General features: G+C 45.5%; 1 protein-coding gene across 1 annotated transcript in view; it reads left to right on the top strand.

Annotated features, from left to right (window-relative positions):
• HSPD1 (heat shock protein family D (Hsp60) member 1) overlaps positions 1 to 25,102 on the top strand; it is a 141,258-nt gene that overhangs the window by 73,799 nt on the left and 42,357 nt on the right. Inside the window, exon 8 of the mRNA XM_086955424.1 lies at positions 12,379 to 12,478. Within this exon, the coding sequence (XP_086811550.1) occupies positions 12,379 to 12,478 (100 nt within the window). The remainder of the gene's footprint in view (positions 1 to 12,378; positions 12,479 to 25,102) is intronic.

Genomic DNA, 25,102 nt, shown 5'->3' with positions numbered 1-25,102 from the left:
AATAATGATACAAGTAAAAATAAGTGATAGCGTAAACAATCAGGTAAGTCAATAACACGAGTCGTACAAAAATGCAGAAAGATCAGTAGAACTGGATGGTATAGCGTTTGTAAAAATCATCCCCAATAATAATTCAAGTGTATTTAGCCATGAGGATAGCTTTTACTTCTTTCTTAAAAAGTATGGTAGAGGAGATGAGCCTGGTTTCAGGGGGGAGTGAATTCCAGATCCTGGGTGCCATTCCTGAGAAGTAGCGTTTAAAGGTTTTTTTCCTTGCGGAGTCTTTGGGGCTTTAGCAAAAGATTGTTTGTGCCTCTAGTGTTTCTGGAGCCTCCAGAAATCGTCAGCTTCTGAGCGAGGTATCCGGGTGAGCTCAGGTGGACAGCATTGTGCGTCATGCAAGCGATTTTCAGATGTATTCTGGCTTCAAAAGGCAGCCAGTTCAGGGATTTCAGGTCAGGGGAAATGTGTGAGTTTTTTTAATCCAGTGATGAGTCTCGCTGCGGCGTTTAGAGAAGCTCTTATGGGTGCTGTAGTAGTTAGGGGGAGACCGCAGAGGGCGATGCTGCCGTAATCTATTCGAGGGATGACTAGTGCTTGTACAGCAGTTTAGAAATCTTTGGCTGGAAGGAAGGGTTTGAGTTTCCTTAAGGTATTGATCTGGTAGTTCGCACCCTTAGTTGCTTTGTTGATGTGTTCCTGCATGTTGAGGTTGGTGTCAAGTGTTATGCCTAAAGATTTTGCTGAGTCCACGAAGGTGGGCTGAACATTGAGTGCCGTTAGGTGTTTAAGCCAAGTTTGAGCGGTAGTGATCTTCGCGGGAGGTGAGATCAAGAGGAACTCTGTTTTAAGAGCATTGAGTTTGAGATTATTAGCGGCCAGCCAGGATTGGGTGCTTCTGATCGTTGAATTCAAGAGCATAATGTCTTTGGGTGATTGTAATTTGAGATAAAGTTGGGTGTCATCGGCGTACATGTGGAAGTGAACATTGGATGCTTCTAGCAAGGTGGTGAGAGGTTCCATAACCAGGTTAAACAAAGTTGGGGATAGGGAGGATCCTTGTGGGACGCCTAGGGATACAGGTATTGGCGAAGACATCAATTTGTTACTCTTGAATTTATACGTTCTGTTGTGTAGAAAGGTCGTGAACCACTTGAGCACAGTTCCAGATAGACCCATTCTTGTGTTTAATAGTTCGAGTAAATTCTCATGTTTGACGGTGTCGAATACAGAAGAGATCAAGAAGGATGAGGAGGCAGGTATCGTTTTGATCTAGGATTTGAAGGGCGTCGTCAATTATGTGAGTCCTAGCAGTTTCTGTACTGTGATCTGCTCTGAAGCCTGATTGATGAGGGTTGAGTAGATCAAACTGATTAAAGTGTTTGGTCAATTGTATTTGTGCGCATTTTTCCAACAGTTTGGCAAGAGTCAGAATATTGGTAATGGGGTGGTAATTATTTAGATCAGAGGGGTCGGCTGTAGGTTTCTTTAGTAGAGGTGTGACTTGTCCAACTTTGAGGGCGTCGGGGATGATCCCTTGTTGAAGTGAACTGTTAATAATTTTAGTCCAGAGTGGGAGGAGCAACGGGGTAAGGTCTTTGACATCGTTAGCAGGAAGGGGGTCCGTGAGGTGATTGACTGGTTTCACAGTGCTGAGCAGTCTACCAATTTCTTCTTCCGAATAGGTGACAAAGGATGACCATGTAGCATTGTTTTTTGGTTCAGTGGGTGCTGTGCAGTGGGGTTTGGGTTAAAGACGTACGTCAATGAGGAGATCGTTCTTTATGTTATCGGTTTTTTGGATAAAGAAAGAGGCGAAGTCTTCACAGTCTTCACAGTAGGGTGCTTTGCCCAAAGTGCTGAGTAGTTGGGGTTGTTCCTTGGATTGTGTTCTTATTAGCTCAAACAGCTTTCTCGGACGATTTTTGGCTTGGTCGAGTTGACGGCTGAAGAAATCTGATTTTGAGCGTTTTATTTTCCTGAAGTAGGCATTTCTCTACTTTTCTTCAGCGTTTTTAGGTGCAGTGCGGAGGGAGCTGATCTCCAGGTGCGCTCTGCCATTCGCATGGCCCGTCTATCGTCATTGAGACTCCCGTCGTACCAGGGATTGGACATTTTTGTGGAGGCTCTTTTTAGCTGCATAGGTGCAGCTCCATTAACTATTGAGGTCATAGCGTTGAGATAGTGATCAGTCAAGGATTGGACGTCCGTAACGCCGGTAGGAGGAAGTAGGAGGTTGCAGCTGTTAGGGGGGTAGAGAGTTTGGGTTGAGTTTTTTCAGAATGTCCATTATAGGTGTAGAAGATTCAGTTAGCCAGGTTTCAGTCATGATGATTAGGTCAAGGTCCAGTGTTAAGATGAGATCAGCGATTGCGGAGGAGTGCCTAGAGGCCGATCTGCAGTTGAGGAGGGTGCATTTGAGACGGGGTGTGTCGAGAGTGGAAGGGGGTTCTAGAGTGAGGGGGACTTTTCTCAGGTTACTAAGGATAGAAATTCTGTTGTTCAGTGTGGGGCGTCTAAGGGGATTTGGATGAATCGTTGGAAAGGCGCGGAGGGTGGTGGGTATGTTGTTGTGGGGAGCTGGGTCGTAGGAGCGGAGGAGGGTGACTGTGTCGAGGTCCGATAGTGGGTTGCAGAAGCAGTGGGGACGGTTTTCGCGATCGTGAACAGGGATTGAGGTCCAGTGTGAGGGGCGTTGGGTGAGAGTCAGCCGACCGGGCGAAGGTCCTGTTGGGAGGGGTGGTGAAGGTGGAGGCGGGTGAGGGGTGTCTGGGGTGTGTGCAGAGTAGTTGTTTGATGATGTGAATGTCTTCTTTGAGCTGGAGGAGGGAGGCCATAACGTACTCTAGTGTGGGATATGTGTTGGTGGTGGGGATGGGAGGGTTGGGGGTGGATGACATAGGGGGGGAGGTTGGTGGTATGGATGAGGTGGTAGGCGGTGAGTGCAGGGTGGAGGATGGGGGTATTTTAGTGGTGATGGGGGCGCATGTAGGGTAGTGGGGGTGAGAATGGGGGTGGAAGTGGGATTGTATATGGTTCTTTTTTGAGGAGGCGGAGTTGAGTTGATAGAGGCGGCGTGTTCTGTGTGATTAGTTAATGGGTGGAAGTGGGGGCTGAGAATGGGGGGGAATAAAGGGTGGGGTTTGTCTGTGTCGATCTGGTGCTGAACTAGGTTAGGCGGGTTGTGGGTGGGAGCTGTGATGTCATGGGTGAAGAGAATGGGAATGTGGGCTGGTGTATGGGGGCAGGGGGTACGGCTGGTGTATGTGGGGGGAAGATCTATGTCTGTGATTGAGGGGTGTGGGGTAGCAACAGTAGGTGGGTGCATGACTAAGGTGCCGGTGGTAGAGGAGAGGTGCGTGTCGTTTTGGGGCTGAACTAGGTTAGAGGCGTTGTGGTTGGGGGCTGTGGTGTTAGGGGTGAACGGAATGGGAGTGGTATGAATGGAGGTCAACGTGTTGGTGGGGGGGAGAGGGTGTGGCTGGTGTATGTGTGGGAGAGATCTATGTCTGTTATTGAGGAGTGTGAGGTGGCTGCAGCAGGTGGGTGAATGACTAAGGTGCCGGGGGTAGAGGGGAGGAGCGTATCGTTTTGGGGCTGAGCTAAGTTAGAATGGTTGTGGTTGGGGGCTGTGGGATCAAGGGTGATAGGACTGAGCGTGCTATGAGTTGGGGTCCGCTGCTTGGAGAGGTGCTGTATGAAAGTGGGGAACAGGTTGTCTAGTAGTTCCAGGTTCCTCTCTGTGGATTGGATTAGGACAATCCCGTTGTTATAGATAGTGATGGTGGTTCTGCCCGGGAAGAGTTGGGATGGTGTGATGGAGAGTGTTCGGCCATGAGCGGATTTCCTGGAGTTGGAGACGGTGAGTAAAGAGAGGAACGTTTTTCTCCATTGAGCTCTGCGTGTGGTGTGGAAGATATCGATGTTCACGGCACCATTGACCGGTGAGAAGTAGGTGTCTGCAAAGGGAGTTTCAGGGTGGGACCTCAGTAAGTTGTGTTTAAAGCGTTTAGCGGCTTTTTTGGTGAGTGCGGGAGGGTAGTCTATTCTATATGTGTGCTTGCCGATGAGCTCCATGTTGGGATGACGGAATTGGTAGGTGTGGGAGGGTGCCCAATAATCACCGGTTGCATGGAATAAAAGTGACACTAGTGAGCAGCCAAAGTATATGAGGTAGTAGTCAATGCAAACCGGGATAAAAATTGTAGTGGGTGCGGGTTGCACAGATGTAGGGTGCACAATAATGATATACGAGAGCAGAATACAAACTCAGACAATAACCAGTTGCATGGAACAGTGACACTAATGAGCAGCCAAGGTATATGAGGTAGTAATTGGTGCATACAGTAATGAAACTTCAAATGGGAACAGGTTGCATAAATGTAACATGTCTATATGAGCAATTAGTCGGTGCATTACAGGAATAAAAAGTGAGGTCGATGTGGGTTACAAACATGTACAGAATAAAATGTAGGTATAATACTGACGATATACTAGAATGAAATACCGATACAGACAGTAAAATACCTGAATCGAAAGTGACAATGGTGTGTAGTCAAAAAATGAGTAGTCAAAAATTCATGAAGTACATGAATCAGTAGCAAAATGGGGTTGCAACAAAAGTTATGTTATATAACAATAGTGAGTAGTCAAAAATAAATGGGGTACATGAATCAGTAGCAAAATACAGTTGCAACCAAAAACTATGAGACCAAAAGTGACACTAGTGAGCAGTCAAAAAACTATGAGGTAGCAATCGGTGCATACAGGTGAAGAACAAAGGAGATAGTTTAGAAATGTGAGCAGGCGGGTGGGGTGACATAAATACCTTATGTAAAAAATTATGAGATATAAAAAATGTAAGAAAAATAAATGAGGTACATGAGTCAGTAGCAAAAAACAATTGCAAACAAAAGTTCTATAAGACAGTGTCGGTAGTGAGCAGCCTAAAACATATAAAATAACAATCGGTGCATTACATGTGAAGAAAAAGTAGGATGTGCACGGTACAATTAGGAATATGGAAATAGAATACCACTGTGAAGGCAAAAATGCATGAGGTAGCAATCAGTGCATTACAGGTGAGTAAACAGTGAGGTGTGCTAGATACAACTAGGAATATATAAATCAAATACCACTGTAAAAGGCAGACATTTTATCATAGTCCGACATGTAGACACAGGATGTGTAAATTGTGCAGTCAATAGGCGTAGTCTAAAAAGGCCTTAAGTCAGATGGTGAGTGATGACCGTCCATGATGTTCACCAAAGATAGACATTCTAAGATGGCCGAGCCGATAGAGAAGATAGAGATTTTAGTCCTCTGTCTGCTGCTATTACTTAGCAGGGGAGATAGAGATATTAGTCCTCTGTCTGCTGCTATTACTGTGAGCATAGGGGAAGGAATTTCACTTTCTATTTGAGCAAGCAATGCTCAAAGCTAGCTGGGAGGGATTCTGATCTCTGTGTGGAGGAGTTAAGCTGAGGAGCCTCGTGGACATCAGAGGTACCGGAGGAGATTTATTGCTACAGTTTTATGGCCCAAACCATTTTGAACAAAGGAGGTAGTTTAAAAAGTGAGCAGGCGGGAATCACGCAAAATATGGATTCCTAAATATTTAAACCCGGTGGATGATATTTGTATAGGACAGTTGCGCGGTACGAGTGGTGAATCGTCCGTGAGCGAATACAAATAAGACTTGGCCCAATTGATGACCAGTCCTGAGTTCCTTCCAAAGGAATTAAGGACGTCAAACAGTACCCCCAAAGATTTCCGAGGGGAGGTGGGGGTAAAGGAGTATATCGTCCGCATAAAGTGAAATGCGATCTTCAAAACCGGGGGCCCACCTAATACCCCTGAGGGATGGCTCCCATCGCAACCAAGCTGCCAAGGGCTCGAGAGCCAAGGCAAAAAGCAGCAGAGAAAGGGGGCATCCCTGCCGCGTACCCCTTCCCAGAACAAAGGGAGCAGACACTCTACCGTTGACGACCACCTGGGCAAGGGGCTCCTCATACAGTAGTCGGACCCAGCCGATGAACACCGGTCCGAAGCCAAACTTCGCCATAGCCACCCACAGATATGGCCATTCCACAGTATCCAATGCCATGGTGGCATCTAACAAAACCAAAATGGCCGGCTCACGCAACGTCTCCGCCCTTGCCAGCACGCCATGAAGACGGCGTAAATTCAACGCGGTATTACGGGCTGCAATAAAGCCAGATTGGTCGGGGTGCACCAAATCTCCGATCACTTTAATCAGACGGTTAGCTAATATTTTCGCCAAGACTTTAGGTTCTACATTCAGAAGTGAAATAGGTCTATAGGAGGTGCAGAATTCACGGGGTTTACCCTCTGTAGGGATCACCACGATAGACGCTAAGCGCTGCTCACGAGGAAGCGAGCCCCTCTCCCTGGATTCCAAGAACATCGAGCGAAGATACAACGCCATCTTGTCCGGACACAACTTGTACAGCTCAATGGGTATGCCATTTGGGCCTCTAGCTTTTCCAGAGCGGATGGAGCGAATAGCGAGCGCTACTTCATCAGTGGAAAAATCCGCCTCCATTAGCTCTCTATCAGAATCGGACACGCAAGGCAAAGCAATATCTCTAAGCAAAAGATGGGAGTCTTCCTCTGGCAGGTCTGAGACCGGCGCGTACACAGTTTGAAAGTGACAAGCAAACTCTTCCACAATCTCCAGCGGGTCTGTCACACGTACACCATCCACTCGCTCGATCACAGGCACCACACGATTCAATCTCTCCCTTTTGTCCAACCAAGCTATCAACTTCCCCGCCTTGTCGCCCACATCATACAGACGGCCCTGTTCTCTACTCATAGCTTTCGCAGCATTCGTAACCAAAGCTTTATAATCAGACTGCTTCAGTTGCAAAACATGCACTTTTTCACGCGATACCCCACTCTCAAGATCCCTCTCTGAAGCCACTATATCAGACTCCAACTGTTCAACCTCCCCATTGTGGCGCTTCTTAGAGCTGGCGATCAGCGACAGTGTCTGGCCCCGTATCACCGTTTTAAAAGCTTCCCAAAGGGACACAGATGATGACACGGATCCCACATTGTCAGCGAAGTAGTGATCTATAGCTTTAATCACCCCCGCCCTAGTCTCTGGAACACAGAGATGCCAGGGATTAATTGGGACGACCCGGCCCCCTGCGTCCAAATGGAGATCTATATGGGTCCATAGCGGGGAGTGATCCGAAATGCCTCTAGGCAAATGTCGGGCCTCTCGCACCGTCGTGGCCTGGGCTGTGGGCACAAGGAGATAATCAAGTCTGGCCAAGCTCCCATGGGCCCCAGAGTGGAAAGTATATTGGGCCTGTCCTGGGTGAAGCATCCACCAACAGTCCACCATACCAAACATTTCCAAGAAACCACTAAGGCAGGACTGGGATGGTGTAAGAGCCCTGGGAGTATGTCGATCTACCAGGCCATCAACCACCGAGTTGAAGTCCCCACCAACCACCAGAAGCCCCTCAAGAAGCCTCAGTACCAATTTCCCCAGGTCGACAAATGTGGTGGCCTGCAAACCCGGGGGACATATACAGAGAGGATGGCTACCGTTCTCCCCTCCCACCTCCCAACTGCTGCATACCTACCCCTGTCATCCAATATAGTTTCATCAATCTCCAAGGGAAGGGAACTACGGATACTAACACCAGCCCCTCTAGAGCCCGAAGTGAACCCCAAGTGTGCCACCAACCTGTAGCCCCTAATAATAATAATAATAAAGGGGATCTTATCATGCGCAAACTTAGCCCAATGGGCATCAAGGCGCCTAATTCCAAATCCAGCTCATAACAAAGAACTCTGCAGCTCAGCCTGTGTAGGCTCTAGAGAAGCACCACGTTTTTAGAGCCTTTTTAAACAGCGCCAGAGAGGATAGCGTCTTCATCTCCATCGGCAGGATGTTCCAGAGCTGTGGGGCAACGACTGAGAAGGCCCTAGCTCCCCATCTGGTAAACTTAAAGCGAGGGACGACGAGTTGGAATTGTCCCGAAGAGCGCAAACACCTTGTAGGGTGATAGCGGGTAAGCAGGGAGCTGATAGCGCCTTTAGGTCCATCCTCGAGAGCTCTGTGTCAGACACAGAATTTTAAAGTGAATTCTGTGCTGGATAGGCAGCCAGTGAAGGTCTCTCCTCGCAGCAGTAGCGGAGGAAGACCTGGGAAGATCCAGGACAAAACGTGCAGCAGCGTTCTGCACTACTTGCAGTCGATGTATGAGGCCCTTGTTGGATTCCATGTAGAGAGAGTTGCAATAATCTAACCTGGAACCAACAAGGGCGACTGCAATCTGCTTGCGTGCTTGAAGAGACAAGTAGCTGCGAATTCTATTGAGTGTCCTGATCACGCCCCAGCAGGTCGCAACAGTCCGATTCACCTGTAGAGACTGAAGTATCGAACACCACACCCAGATTTTTGGCGGATTGAGAGGGAGTGGGGCAAGTACCAAGAGAGGAAGGCCACCACTCACTCGACCAGATATCTTGGTCCTTCCCAAAGACCAGGACCTCAGTCTTGTCGCCATTTAGCTTCAGGGAGTTGGTAACCATCCAATCTGCAACATGTTGCATACAGGACCTGAAGCTGGAGGCAGATGTTATGACAGAGGACTGAGTGAGTGAGATCATGATCTGGGTGTCGTTGGCGTATGATACCACCTCCATCCCCAGCGATCTTACAAGCCTAGCAAGGGGGGCCACGTAGATGTTGAATAGGGTCGGACCTAATGCCGACCCCTGTGGCACTCCACATTGCAAAGACTTTGCTGGGGAGAGGTGGTTGCCGAGCATCACTCTCTGTTCCCTATCTAGGAGAAAGGAGTTGAGGAGACTCAGGGCCGAACCAGTGACACCTGCCTCCCTAAGCCGAGATGTTAAAATGGCAGGAGACAGGGTGTCAAATGCGGCTGTGAGGTCCAATAGCACAAGAACAGTTGTTTGTCCAGCATCAACCTTGCGTCGGATGTTATCGACTACAAAGGTGAGGGCAGATTCTGTGCTGTGATGTTTTCGGAATCCATGCTGGGTAATGTCCAGGTACTCTGAAGCTTCGAGGAAAGAAGATAAATGGCGATTCAAGTGTGCTTCTAAGATTTTAGCAGGTGCAGGGAGCAGGGAAATGGGTCTTAAAATTTTTCAATAGGCCGGGATCGAGTGAAGGCTTCTTGAGGAGCGGCTTCACAATGGCCTTCTTCCATATTGATGGAAAAGTGCCTTAGGCAATTACCTTATTCAACACCTCAAGTAAGAGGGGAAGTAGGCTGTTCCTACACTCTTTTTTTAACTTTTTAAGAGGCAGTGGGTCAAGTGGGGAGGAGGATTTGGTCTTGTCTAAAAGAAGATTCAACCCCTCCAGAGACATAGGCGGAAAATCGGAAAGAAGCCGATTCATTGCATGGAACGTGTTCCCCACCAGATGCATTTCTTGCAGCAACACAATGTCGGGAGAGTGGCGCTTCCCATATTGGAGTACAATTCCCCGTTTTATTTTGTCCCCCAAGCCGTTGACGTTCCAACTCAAGACTCTCAGCCCCCTACCCCCCATCCCGAAAGTAAGTAGTCGGGTCCCCCAAACCCCACGAAGGAAACACAAAATAAGCAACAATACGTAGCCTCAAGAACAATGCAAACAAGAAAAAGAAGACCCATCCTCCATAACACCAAAACAACAACCCCCCACCCTGCACCCCTGCAATAAATCAAAACACCACCCCATTCAGCAGTGTGCCTGTCTCCCTACCCCAGATACTAAACTACAAATAGAAAAGGAAAAAAAACCCGGAGGAGGAAAAGTCCCCGAACTCCCTGCCGCCCCAGGGCTTGTCTTGAAGAAAAAAGTCATCGACCCAAAAAAGAACAATCCACCGTAGCACAATACGATGGTAGCACACACCGGTGCCCCTACTCCTGGTCCCGTTGGCTGCCTTCAGCACCTCTGGATTATTCCGCTTTGTCCCGTGGCATAGATAACGTGTCCAACCAGTCACTGACCACCTCTGGCATGTCAAAGAATAGCACCCGCTCATTATGTTTGATGCGCAATCGGGCGGGGAAAAGCATAGCATACTTCATGCCCAGATCTCTTAATCTCCGCTTCACTCCAGTAAATCCCAGTCTCTGCTTCTGCACCTAAGGGGTAAAATCAGGGTAAAAGTTGAGGGATGCATTCTCGAACCTAGTGGGACCGCTCGTCCTCGAGGCTTGCAAAATGGCGTCCCTGTCTCTGAAGTTAAAGATCCGCGAAATGATGGGTCGCGGAGCCGTCCCCTGCTTGCGTCTGCCGCCTGGAATTTTGTGGGCGCGCTCCACCGCAAATAGGTTACTCAGGCCCTTTGGGGCAAGGTGGTTGACGATCAGATCTTCAACGAGCAAGTCCGTCGATTGATCAGCTGATGACTCCGGAACTACGACTATGCGTATATTATTGCGCCTAGCGCAACTTTCGAAATCCTGAAGCCGGCGGGCAAACTGGTCACTAGAGGATCGAAGAGTCCAAATCTCAGTCTGGAGCTCTGGGACCTCCATGGTGAGACTGGCTGTCTTGATATCGACTTAACTCTCTCGTTGGTTTTGGCCAAGTCCGCCCTGATCAGGCCCACATCCACCGCCACCGTGTCCATCTTGGCTGCCAAGGTCTCGTATTGTTGGCCCATCGATGATTGTATGCTGGCGATGGCGCCCATCACATCTCGAAGTGTTGGCTCCTCTGATTCCGGGGGGGCCACCACCAAGGTTCTCCGGGGTTTTACCAGTCCCGCTGGGCGAGCCCTTATTGCACGCAAATCTATCCATAATGGTGGTTTGAGTCCCGCCACCACGAGTTGCATTCTTGAGGGACCGCTTGCCACTCTCAGACTTGGCCGTCATGGTGGGTTGCGCGCCCCTCGGGGGCTTTTGCGGCCTGGTGTAAATGGCTCCCCCGAAGGAGAACCACGTGAGGTTGAAATGTAGGGCGTCGGTGAAGATCAATCAAGTGACTGCATTCACAGGCCAGCTCGAGCACTAGGCAGCCACCTCCAGTCTTCGTAGCCAGGGAAGACTAAACCGAAAGTAGACCCCGCGTAGCCGTCCCCTACCACAGGCCGTTGTTGTTCAACTACTTTCAGGGTGCTCCTGATACCCAAGTCCCGGAATGAGCCACGGTATAGGCCTCTAGGCTTCAGGAAGGAGTAAGTCGGGCGTCCGGCATCCGATTCAAAATCTGAAAAAGGCCTTTCAGATCAGGAGAGTCATGGCTAGTAGAACCCGTCGTCAGAAACCGGATTTACGCCAGGATAGACAGTGGAGGCGGCGAGGGTTTTGGGAGCTCGCGCGACCATCTTGGATGCGCGCTATGCTCCTCTTCATATTTGGGTATTTTAAATAAATGCATTAATTTCGATTCTCTTCAGCTCTTTAATAATGAGCTGTAATGTGGTTACAAGCAGAGAAGAGCTTGTGAGTTCTGTCTTGAAGGGACCTTCTGTCTAATTATGGTTTGAACAAGAAGTATTTTTCAGTGGCATGTGTATCTAGATCAAACTGCTACTAGATTATGCCGCCATATAGCAGTGGTGGGATTACTACTTTCTTTGGTCGGGCAGTCTGTAAAAAAAATCTTTGGCAAAAGACTTGCTCAAATTACTATCTTGTCTTGCCTGTCTAGCAGATAATACACTGGGTCAGTGAAAATAGTTTTTTTAATCTAGATTTTGAGGACTGCACAAATCAATCTACACAACTACTAAAACAGCCCTCAGTGACCCTTTTTTGCAAACCTCTGCCACCCACAACCATTCCTGAACACATCGGAACGTACAACAAAAACTTCTACATTGGGTGTCAAACCGCTTTTCTTTGACCATGATTTTAATGTATGCCACTTTAGTCTTTCGGTAAACAATTTCATTCCATTCCAAACGAACACCTTATCCATTCCATCTTTGATTTAACATAGAGGGACTAGATTCAGTGCTTGTGCTGAAATTAAAACATCGAAACTGATGTCCTTTATCGGTGCAATTATTTATTTGTGTGTTTACACAAACTCCTGTAATGTCTAATAATCAACCTACCCCTTTCAAACAGATCCCCCCCCCCAAACAATCTCCTATTGTGTTCCAGCTTTGCTGTGTTTCCATTTCTTCTCTAATCCTTTCTCCCATAGATGCTAAAATTTAGGTTAATGCTGTTTTGTAAAAACCAGCGTGATGCGCATTTTTGTATGTTGCAAGTGTCTACATTTAACTAACACTATGCCTTAACTGTTCTTGGACTGGGCGTTATCCTACGGTTGGAACTTGGGAAATGCTAATTTTTATGTTCCTTGGCTGTGGAAATGCATGGTTGCTAAAAATAATTTCTTCTTTCTTGAAGACTGAAAGTTGGACTGCAAGTTGTTGCTGTAAAAGCACCAGGTTTTGGAGATAATCGAAAGAACCAGCTGAAAGACATGGCAATTGCTTCTGGTGGTGCTGTAAGTATATGCTATAATTGTGCCATTTGCACAGGTTTTCTACAGACTGGTTGAGGATAATGTATGTTTTCTTTTAGTATTCTATTGGTAAGCCAGTTCTAAGTGCAACTATCTCACCAGACATATTTATATGGTATAGATCATTGTGTCCGTTTTCCGAGGTTGTGGGGCAATTTATAATTAAATATGCCTACTCTAACAGCATTGTATGTCCCTTCCACGTGCATTGTGATAGACACTGCAACTTAAAAAATAAAACTTTTTTTAATAACATTTGTTAAATATATATATATTTTTTTTAGTTTGAGTGCTAAAATGTACCTTATCTTGGCACCAAAATGTACTGCGTGTTTGAGCTATCAATATTTCACGAAGCAAGTGTGTTGTGTCCTATGTTGAAAGACACCAGGAGCCATGATGTATATTTGTCTTCTTTATTCAGTCTCCAGTTCAGGTTACATCTGTCTTGACTCAAGCCAGCCTAGTGTGGTGCCAGCCCCACCAGGAGCAGCCTGCCTAGCTGCTCAGCCCATCTCTAACTGCCAACATTCATCCCACTCAGACACCCAGGTATTCCACGCATCACAGGCACACCAACATTCCAATGACCAACTCACACTCTGGCTGAGCAGCTAGAGGCAGCAGGGCTAGTGTACATGTTATACAAGTAAGAAGTGTGTAACATTATCCCTTTCTCCTTAAACAAAAGCAAAAAGGAAACGGGGGAATTGTACACAGAAAAAGTAATGGAATGAATCTCAAAGATGCAGCCAAAGGGACAGAGCATCAAAGAACATAGAACCATAAAAACAAGAAAGGATGGTTGCAATACAGCATCATAAGATCGAGCAACAATATCTACCATCCTCCCCATGCAAAAATATGAAAACTATTTGAAGAGTGAGCAAATAGTACAATTCTGTAAGAATAAAAAATTTAACACTCGATGTAAACGCTGTAAGCAAATGCATACAGACGCAAGGGCAACACACCCTGCAACTACAATCTCAAGAGTAAGGGAACAATAAGTAAATGGGTCGTCGCCCATCAAACCAACCGTCAAGGTATGTATTATTGTACTGCGCGCAACTGTAACAGGGATTAAAACCCACAACTAATCCCGCGTAGGAGTTTACCTAGGTACATAAGTATGGGAACTAAATCATGTCCCAAACCCCTTGTAGAGGTTACATCCCCCCCAAGTAGAAGTAACTAACAGTCTAAATTAATGGGGAAAATTCACACAACCATCCCTCAAGTAAGGCGACTGTGTGATTACCACTCACAAGGAATAAAGGAAAACCCATCCTCAAATAAGTGTGAACCTGTGGCACCACAACACACGAAACTGTTAAATAGCTAAACAGTGGAAATTAAACCCACAAGCAATAATGCAAATATATGCAACCTCTGTGTGAAAGCAAGGCATACAAACCATAGCTGTGGAGCACGCACACCATAATATATTCAACAGGCAAACAAGTATAAATAAAGAAAAACACTATTTTACCCAAACCACACTTCATTGAATGGTAAAACGCAAAGCCTGGACATTGAATAATGTAACCATAGAAGTGCAAATGCACTACCGATACATATGTAAGAAAAAAAAGACATACATGGCAACTTAAAAATAGTACAACAACGTGTTGCTTGCGAAGCCCCACCCTCGGCAAAGAACTAAATCGGCTAAATAGATTAAGTAAGGTCAATAATGTAAAAGACCAAAGTGAAAACCATAAGCTGTGGCACTTAAAGAAAGTTGCACCTTCTGTATAACCTACAATTGTGAGCAAGCCTGATTGCCAGAAAATAAAAAACGTGTAAAAAAAAAACAACACATTATTATTATTATTATTATTATTATTATTATTATTATTACAACACCTCCAACATACATGAAATGGAGGATCCCACCTAAAGAATGTCCCGAATAAGATTGCACAGCCAATTCCTTCGCATTGTCCTCGAACTCCATGCAGCCTCGTAGAAACTGAATTTGGAATCACTCGTAGATGAATATTGAGCTTTGTGAACACAAAGAACTGCGCATAGTGACCGACCTGGTTGAAACTTCATTGGTGCAATAAAAAGAAACACGTGATTGGCATTTACAAACCACATCTGAGGGACGCTGCCAGACGCAAGATGGCGTCGCGTAATAGACGTGCTGCCGGATGGCTCTCAGCATGGCCGTGCATGCTGCTTCTGGAGAGAGCAAGGCAGTGAGAGCATGAAAGAACGGCACACTGAATCCCTGGTGACCTGAAGGAACAAAGAGAGGAGGAGGTAAGGCTGTTCGTGGGCAAAAGATGTTGCGCCAAGTTTTTCAAACCGCTAAACCGGTTGAACTGAAAAAAATGCAGCACTGACAGAGAAAATTACAAATAATAAAAATATACAAAAACAAAATAAGGCTCACCACAACGTGTTACTGGCAAAGCAAAACCCCACGAAAAACACCAGTACCAGTGCTATTCATGTGCCAGAAAAACACCAAATTCACAAAGCCCCACTGCTCCGGAGTAGCACACAAGTGCGCACCCACGTAAGATCAAAAGCAAGCCAGAAACAGTGGAACATCAAGAGTTATCTGCGAGAGCAGGTGCTGCACGCAGCGTTGAAACTGCTGCACTCACCTTGGTTCCTGAAGTCACTGTAGATTTGAAGTTTGAAACTGCTGCATAATAGAACATATTACCAAGCAAAATTAGACCCTTTCGTTGTAGATCCAAGACGCACACTTTGCTTGTAGGTCCTTACATGAGCTTTCATAAGTCCTGTATGCCAAAGTCTGGTGATGCCAACCATAGTTATGTGAAGTTGGTGGATAGTGACATTGATTAAGGGACCACCACGCTGCAGATGACATTTTAACACAAAAAAATCTCCATTAGTGCAACCACCGCACGTTGTGTTTTCAAACACCTTTTTGACTAATAATCCCAAATTGTGCCTTTAACTTAAAGACCGTGTAGGTTCTGTAAAGCGATGTGGCTGGAACACCAACAGCTGGTTGTAGAGAAGCTACCCATCCAACTCACCAGACACTTTAGTAGGTAACAATGTGGCTGGAACACCAGATGTGGGAGTAATATAACGGAGACATGGCTATCTGACTACACCGATCCGGATGTCGTCACAGCCCTCCCCACAGGTTATCTCTGTCAAGCGCTAAATGGACCTAAAGGGAGAGGAGGCGGGGTAGCCATAATCCACAGGGAACAATACGTCTGTAGGATGATTAACGCTTATATCGAGGACTGTGAGTGCGGCCAGTTCTCCATCCAAATCTCTCCAGCCCTCACCATGGCAGGGCTTCTGACCTATCGTCCCCCTGGGGCCCCAGGCAATTTCACCAACTCCTTAGTTGAATCCATTTCCCAACTAGCCTCTTCCACCTCCAACTTCCTGCTACTAGGTGATCTTAATCTCCACTTCCTTGACCCGACGGATCGAGTAGCCTCGGACATTAGACACGACCTTACATATCTAGAGGTATGTCTGGTGAACAACGAGCCCACCCATGAGAAGGGCCATCTATTGGATCCCATCTTTACCAATATACCAACGATGACCACCAACCCTCCTGTGACCCTTCCATGGACTGACCATTTCCTGGTCCCGTTCTTCTGGGAAACTCCCATACCTAGTCACCTAACCCCTAAAACCCAGGTTACCGACCGCCAATGGCACAAACTGTCATCTGAGATATGGGCCCGTTCTCTTACAGATTCCACTCCCGAGCTTTCCTCTGACCCGAATGCGGCCGACAAACAATTCAGTGATTGGATCACGTCGTCTCTCGACACTTTACTTCCAAAAATCACTACTTTTAAACAGCCTAAAAGGATATCCCCTGCTTCATGGTACACTCCAGAGCTTAAAGCCCTACGGCAAGAGTGTAAAAAAACCGAACGCTCATGGAGACGTGATAAAACAGGAGCCAATAAAAATATCTACTCCATTTCTCTTCTAAATTACAAAACCGCTATCCGGAAAACCAAAAGCGTGTTTTTTCAGGAGAGAATAGAGAGAGCGGGTTGCTCCGGGAAGGAAGCATTTGCTATCCTTAAAGAGCTCTCAAAACCTCCAGAACAAGGACGGGGACCTCCTTCCGACCCCAAAGCCGACCAGGAGAAATGCCAACAATTGGCTAACTTCTTCCAGGACAAAATCCGATTAATCCTGGATTCAATTCCTCCCTTGAGCCCGAGGGGAGAAATCGCTCTCCCATGTCCGACTTCTTCTACTGGTCTGTCCACGTGGGGCCAGGTCACGATAGACGAAGTATGGACGACGCTCAACTCCATGAAGAGCGGTTCCCCCAGAGATCCTGCTCCTCTTCGGATCCTTAAAGAGGTAGCCCCTTCTATCATCCCCTCCCTCACTCAGTTGATTAATACGTCACTTCAACAGGGAGTTGTGCCCCTGAGCTGGAAGAAGGCGGTGGTGAAGGCCTTACTGAAGAAACCCACTCTTGACCCTGAAAACCTGGCGAATTACCGGCCCATTTCCTTACTCCCAGGAGTAAGTAAGATCGCGGAAAAACTTGTCAACAAGAAACTCTCGCAGTTTCTAGAGGCCAATAACAAACTGAAAAATTCCCAGACGGGCTTCCGACCAGGACAGGGCACGGACATCGCCCTCCTGGCGGCGGTAGAGGAAGCCAGAACGCTGCTGGACGGGGGAGGATCAGTGGCAGTGATCCTCCTCGACCTTAGCGCAGCGTTCGATACCGTTGACCACCAACTCCTCATCGAAAGACTGGCAAGAGCTGGACTGGAAGGCACAGCCTTATCCTGGCTTTCATCCTTCCTGACACAACGATCTTATCAGATCTGGGAGAAGAACGCCCGCTCCTCCGAAATGCCCCTCCAATGTGGTGTGCCTCAGGGCTCCTCCCTGAGCCCCACATTATTTAATATCTATATGTCCACATTGGAGGAGGTTATCACCCCATTCGGAGTGAGTGTCATCAGCTATGCTGACGACACACAATTAGTGGTGTCTCTGTCCCACCCTAAACAACAGAAAGCTGATCTCTTCAACTGCCTCACGCAGGTCCATCACTGGATGAATAGATCAGCGCTAAAACTAAACGGGACAAAAACCGAGGTCCTTTTACTCGGCTCAAAAGGAACTTCACTTCCCCTGGACATGTGGCCAACCTGTCTAGGTCCTCCCCCAGACCCAAAGACAGAGGTGAAAAGTCTGGGTGTATGGATAGATTCTGAACTCTCATTCGCCCCGCAAGCAAAGAAGGTCGTAGGGACCTGCTTCGGTCTTCTAAAATCCTTGAGGAAAGTCCTGCCCCTTCTTCCTCCTAAATCGCAAAAATTACTAGTCCAAGGTCTTATTATATCAAGACTGGACTATAGTAATGCGATTTATCTGGGCGCACCGGAAGCGACACTGAATAAACTGCAGAGAATTCAGAATACTGCTGCCCGGATTATTACCAACACCCCGGCCAGATCATCGGCCAAACCTGCCCTCAAACTCCTTCACTGGCTCCCTATAAGGGAGAGAATTAAATTTAAAGCCTTGTGTTTGGTGCACAAAACTTTGAACAACCAAGGCCCCCCAGTTCTCCGCAATTTTATCACCCCTTACATAGCCACTAGATCCCTCCGTTCCAACGCAGAAAATCTCATCAACGCCCCAAGATTTAGGAAAGCTCGTTCAGGAGGAAGACGGTTCTCGGTACAAGCGGCCCGTCTTTGGAACTCCCTTCCTCGTGATCTACGTCTCGAACCCCAATACCTGCGTTTTAGGAAGTTGTTAAAGACACATCTTTTTCCCTAGCTCCTATGTCCTCCTCGTGAACTCAGCCTCGGTCCTCAGTTTTACTGTTCTAGGGTTCTCCAGCGCTGGGATACCTCCGGGTGACTATGCGCTTTATAAAAATAAATAATAATAATAATAATAATATGGCTACTCTTCCTACTCACTATCTTTTATATAGAAAATATTTTGCCTGGAACACCAAATGTGGTTGTAGTTTAACTACTCCTCTAACTCACTGTTGCTGTAGTGTCATTTTGAGGTGACCCTGTTCGTTGGGGCTGTCCGATGGAAGGACACTGGTGGGGCTGGCGCTGGCTTGCCTGGAAATGCATTCTTTGTAGTAGTAGTAGTAGCCTTTAGGATCTCTAGGTTACTCTTGTAGTTCCTGTTTCTTTGCTGTACCAAGAGTCTCTAGGGTCCAAGTCCGCTCGTCGCCAAAACTGTTGTGCCCTACATAGAAAGACACCAGGAGCCATGATGTATATTTAAGTCTTCTTTATTCAGTCTCCAGTTCAGGTTACATCTGTCTTGACTCCAGCCAGCCTAGTGTGGTACCAGCCCCACCTGGAGCAGCCTGCCTAGCTGCTCAGCCCATCTTTAACTGCCAACATTCATCCCACTCACTCGCAGGCACACCAACATTCCAATGACCAACTCAAACTCTGGCTGAGCAGCTAGAGGCAGCAGGGCTAGATTACATGTTATACAAGTAAGTAGGGCATAACAAAGTGAAAGGCACTTAACCCCTTCCCTGAGGGGTAATTCCCCCACGGTGAGGGGGGGGAGCTCCGTGCCCGTGGTGAGACCAGCTTGTCATGAGTCCCGGTGGAGCTGTGCTCATGATGAGCTGGTCTCGTCACGACCCTGCCCACTGATTAAATCGCCCGCACAGGCGGGGAATCAATCGCGCATAGGTGGCGCGGAGCCGTTATGACGAGTCCAGCTCGTCATGAGCCCAGTTCGTCATGAGCACAGCTCCATAGTGACTCGCACCGAAGAGGTTAATAAGAATGTGCATCTCATAACTTAGCAATCGCACCAATTGGTCTACGAATTGGCCAGTTTTTACAATTGCTTTCATTTTCAAAGCCTGTAGGCTAACTATGCCTGCTCTTTTTGCAGTTTTCATGAGTTGTACTCCTTGAAAGGAGCTCAAGTAATACTTACCCTACTGTGGTTCATTTATTCATTATGTGTTTGCACAAGTATTTATCACATTGCATTGTTTAGCCTCCTATATGGGGGCTGCATTGGAATGAGAAACAAAATGATATATTACCTACTGGCGGTCGCCAGTAGGTATATATAGTTAGGACCTAGTTACCGTAGGAAATCCCCAACATTCTATTGGGAATAACTTTGGCGCCGATTGAGGAATCTGTGTGTAATTTTTGGCCAGCTCCGCTCCTGAAAGTTTAGGGGGGGTCCCAAAACGTGTTTTCCCCATGTTAATTTCCATAGGGACCTTGAGACACGGCTACAGCCCGAACGGCTGAATGGAATTACACCAAACTTGGCAAAATGGTAGGGCCTGGTATGCAGATGTGCCTTTGCCATGTTTGGTGAAAATCCCTCCAGTAGTTCTTGAGAAAATTGAATTTGAAATTTTTCAAATGGCATTTTCTATGGGACCTTTAGACACGGCAGGTGCGCGAAATATAGTTAGTGCAACTAACTAATAGGAGCAATTTCAATGGTTTTAAAAATGCTAATTCCTAACTATATAAGGCCTGAAACCTATGGTTTTTTAAGTGAATTTGCAAGGTTTTTAAAATGCGAATTCCTAACTATATAATGCCTGAAACCTATGGTTTTTTTAAGTGAATATGTATGTATATGTGTGTGTGTGTGTGTATATATATATATATATATATATATATATATATATATATATATATATATATATATATATATATATATATATATATATATACACACCTACTGGCGATAGCCAGTAGGTATATATAGTTAGGATTTTTTCTCTATGGGATTTCTGAAAATTCTATGCCTAATAACTTTGGCGTTTGTGGACGGAATTGGCTGAAATTTTCAGGAAAATGGAACATTTTGTTTCTGAGCAGCTCCTGGAAATTTGGGGGGGGGTTCGTCAAGGGGGGGCCGAGAAAAAAGGGGGGTCCCAAAACGCGTTTTTCCCATGTTAATTTCCATAGGGCGGTTGGCCTCACTTTTAGCCCGAACGGCTGAATGGATTTCCACGAAACTTGGCAAAATTGTAGGGACTGTTAGCCCGATGTGCCTTTGCTAGGTCTCAATATATGTGCTTCAGTGGATTTTGAGAAATTAACGTTTAAAACAAGATATATATCTGTAACAGCGCTCCGGGTAGCGATCCGGTTAGCGAACTTTTCGCGTATCGGAACTTTGCGAAGCGAACCTGATTGGTTCTCCGGTGTTTGTCAACATTCTAAACAGTCCGGAGCGGCCGCCATCTTGTCTCTCGGTAGGATCGAGAGACAAGAGGAGGCCAAAACAAAGGGGGAAATGAAGGAAAGGGGGCAAGGTAGACCCCTTCTGATCCCCTAGGATTGATGAGGGGGATATTATAGAGCCACGCGGGGCCCCAAAAAAAAAAAACGATTTTTCGCCGTAGAGACGCGTCTTGGTAAGCGAACCGGGCAGCTAACCGGGAAGCTAACCGGCAGTGTACGGGAGTCTGAGGAGTAGCTGATTGGCTGTCAACATTGTAAACAGTCCGGAGCGGCCGCCATCTTGTCTCTCGGTAGGATCGAGAGACAAGAGGAGACCAAAACAAAGGGGGAAATGAAGGAAAGAGGGCAAGGTAATTATAAAGCCACGCGGGGCCAAAAAAAAAAAAAAATCCGATTTTTTTCGCCGTAGAGACGCGTCTTAGTACGCGAACCGGGCAGCTAACCGGACAGCTAACCGGGAAGCTAACCGGCAGTGTAACGGGAGTCTGAGGAGTAGCTGATTGGCTGTCAACATTGTAAACAGTCCGGAGCGGCCGCCATCTTGTCTCTCGGTAGGATCGAGAGACAAGAGGTGGAAAAAAAAAAGGTGTAAATGAATGAAAGGGGTAAGGCAGACCCCTCCTGAACCCCTAGGATTGATGAGGGGGCTATTAAAGTTCCCTGCGGGGCAAAAGAAAAAAAAAATTGCGATTTTTCGCGGTAAAGGTGCTTCCTGGTACGTTAACCGGGCAGCTAACCGGCAGCGTAACGGGAGTCCGACATATTGTGTTTTTTGAACGTTTGTGATATGTGCACGTGTGGATTTTGTCTAATGTTAAAAAAAAATATATATATCTTTAAGCGTGTTCTGGCGCGCTTACGTTTTGGGTTTGGTTTGCGCTGCAGAGACGATACGTCACGGTTATGCGATGCATCATGAGGCGTCTCACGGGCTACGTGATACGTCACTTAATAAAGAATATATTTTACAGCTATAGATATTAGCTTTTAAAAAACCATTGAAATTCACAGAAAAAACCATAGGTTATAGACCATATATAGTTAGGAATTTGCATTTACAAAACCTTGAATTCACTGAAAAAACCATAGGTTATAGACCATATATAGTTAGGGATTAGCATTTAAAAAACCTTATTTTATTTGCACAAAACCATTGAAATTCCATATATAGTTAGTTGCACTAACTATATATCGCGGACCCGCAATCCACTGCTAATGATGTCACATATTACATCATTCATGACATGGTCAGTGACATCACTGATGACATCACTGATGACATCTCAAATGACATCACTGATGACATCTCAAATGACATCACTGATGACATCACTGACATCTCATTTGACATTACTGATTACATCACTGATGACATCATTTATGTGATAATACATCTTCAGACTCTAATATAACCTTAGATACACTCAGTGTAAACAGGCACTCACAGACTGTCACACATCCATGGAGTTACTCACACATCTAGTCAGTCATGCAAAGAATCAATCACAGCTCCATTTCCTCAACTATACAGTTATACACACCTTACTTATTCAAACATATAGTAACACATATTTACTCTCTTATACAATCCTTGATACAAGTTCACAATGATTCATACAGCCACTCACACATTCACTGGCTCTTATGTTCAGTTATTTATATATGTCAACTCTCACATGGAGTGTGTTTTACATATGTACTTACTTTGACATGTAGCACTGAGATATCCATTCACTCACCAATATACTCATGCACACAGTCAACTGTCCATACAGCTGTTTCTACATGCACTTTTGAACCCATACACCTAGGGAATCAACTGCTCACACATCTATGCACAGTTATACACCTCCCAGCCACCCACACACATACTCAGTCTCCCATACAAATACTTGGGCAACCATTCAATAACCCATATAGTTACTGATATAGCTACTGATTTAAACATGCAGCAGTTTACAGAACAACATAAATAATGATTGCCAAATTAAGACACTTTAATCACTAACCCATACACTCAGTGAGACACATTTAATCATTCTCTCATACAGTCAGTCATGCACCTACTAAATCCTTCATCCAGACACTTATACATCCACTCATTCTTCAATATGTAAGACATATTTTAACTTTACAGAAACATACAGTCACTGGGTGATGTCATCAGTGATGTCATCAGTGATGTCATTTGAGATGTCATCAGTGATGTCATCAGTGATGTCACTGACCATGTCATGAATGATGTAATATGTGACATCATTAGCAGTGGATTGCGGGTCCGCGATATATAGTTAGTGCAACTAACTATATATGGAATTTCAATGGTTTTGTGCAAATAAAATAAGGTTTTTTAAATGCTAATCCCTAACTATATATGGTCTATAACCTATGGTTTTTTCTGTGAATATATGTATATATGAATATATGTGTGTGTATATATATATATATATATATATATATATATATATATATATATATATATATATATATATACCAACAGAAACCACAAGGTCCAAACGCTCCCGACGCCGCAACAAAAGGCGGAAACGCAAGAGGGAATTGGAGAGGCAAAGGAGGGAGAGGGAAAACACAGTAGAAGTGGAAAGAGTGGAAAATAATAACACCGTAATCAATCTCAGTGATATGAATTTGGATCTTGCAGAATTACAACTACTGTCACTGGGTCTCTCCTTCTGCCCCAAAAACGACTTCAAATACACCCAAACAAGAATAGATGTTTTTAAGTTCATCCTGAAGCTGATTAAATTTCACAAATTAAAGAAAGCCAATGACAGTGCAACTACTATCGCTGACAAAAATGCACCCAGCAAGTCCTTTCAAATTTCTGATGTTCCGGGATTAAGAGTAGTGCAATCTTTGGCATGTGATGACGAAGAGCCTGAATATGAGAACACTCAGCAAGAATTGTGCAGTATGGGCATTGCGTGTAGCAGCTCAGCCCTAAGCCCATTCAAACCTGTGTCAACTTTCATGCCAATCATGCCGCGGGATGTCATTGACATTTTTAGTGATGTGGTTGTAAATGATCTCAAGAAATTGAATAGAGAATTGGTAAATAAAAAACCTAATAGGAGTTTTAAGGAAATACAGTATACCAAACTGATTAAGAAAATCAAGGATAACAAGAGTATCATTGTCAAAAATGCAGACAAAGGCGGAAATATTGTCCTATGGCCAAGAGATCTCTACATAAACGAGGCTAATAAACACTTGGATGATGCATTGTGACAAGAAAATCACGTTCAATGAATTAAATAAAGTCAAGGAATTGGTTTTTAAAGAGTTAGCCCAGTGAAAACGGATGGGCTTGATCAGTAAGGAAGAATACAACTTCTTGAAAGTGGACCATCCTATCACCCCCACGCTATATTTTATACCAAAGGTACATAAACAAACAATTCCAGTACCCGGAAGACCGATTATATCAGCACAAGGAGGTGTAATGGAACCTATTTCCGACTTTTTTATCAGAGATTATGTGGAGAACCTGGATTCATATATAAAGGACACAGGACATTTTTTGAACAAATTGAATGAGCTAGTCTGGAATGATTCATATTGTTTAATTGTGATCGATATTTGTGCTCTATACACAAGCATAGACCATGAGATAGGTCTGACGGGAGTACAGTATTTATCCAATCGCAACATCAAATTTTATGAACATAGCAAAATGATACTTCACATGATTAGATTATGCTTGTACAATAACTTTTTCCTATTTATTACCTCTGTATATCAACAACTCCGGGGTGTGGCCATGACCTCTGACCCTAAGCTGCGCCTCACGGTCTCCACCCTTGATGTTCTTAAGTATTTTGTCTATGCCATAAAACCTCAGGCTCCCATTATTGCTTTTGTGGCTCTCTTCATAATGGCGAGCCATCGGATAATTATGGTCTTTGTTTGTAATTGCACGTAGGTGCTGCAGAATCCTTACTTTAAGTGGATGTTTAGTGCTGCCCACGTACTGGAGGCCATAAGGGCACTCCAGTACGTAGACAGCAAATTCTGTATTGCAGTTTATCTGGTGTTTGAATATTTTCACCTGGCCTGTCCCTATCTTGTAATCTTTCCGAGATTTTTCATTGCGATCACATTTACAATTACCGCAAACGGAAAAACCATTGGGGATGGGAGGCCACTTCGTTCTGGGTGGTTCATTTGGGTAGTTGTGCACTAATCTGTCTCTGAGGGATCGTGCCCTACGGTATGTTACCTGTGGTCTTGTACCTACTAATCCTCCAATAATGGGGTCAGATACCAGTAGGCTCCAATTGGCCCTCATCACTTTTTCCAGGGCCCATGCTCCCCTGCTGAAATTTGTGATCATGCGTGGTGCGTCAGGCTGGTTCTTATTCAG

This window comes from Lissotriton vulgaris, chromosome 2_1 (assembly GCF_964263255.1).
Source record: "Lissotriton vulgaris chromosome 2_1, aLisVul1.2, whole genome shotgun sequence".
In the NCBI taxonomy this organism is placed as follows: domain Eukaryota; kingdom Metazoa; phylum Chordata; class Amphibia; order Caudata; family Salamandridae; genus Lissotriton; species Lissotriton vulgaris.
This window is presented reverse-complemented; position numbering and strand designations above follow the sequence as displayed.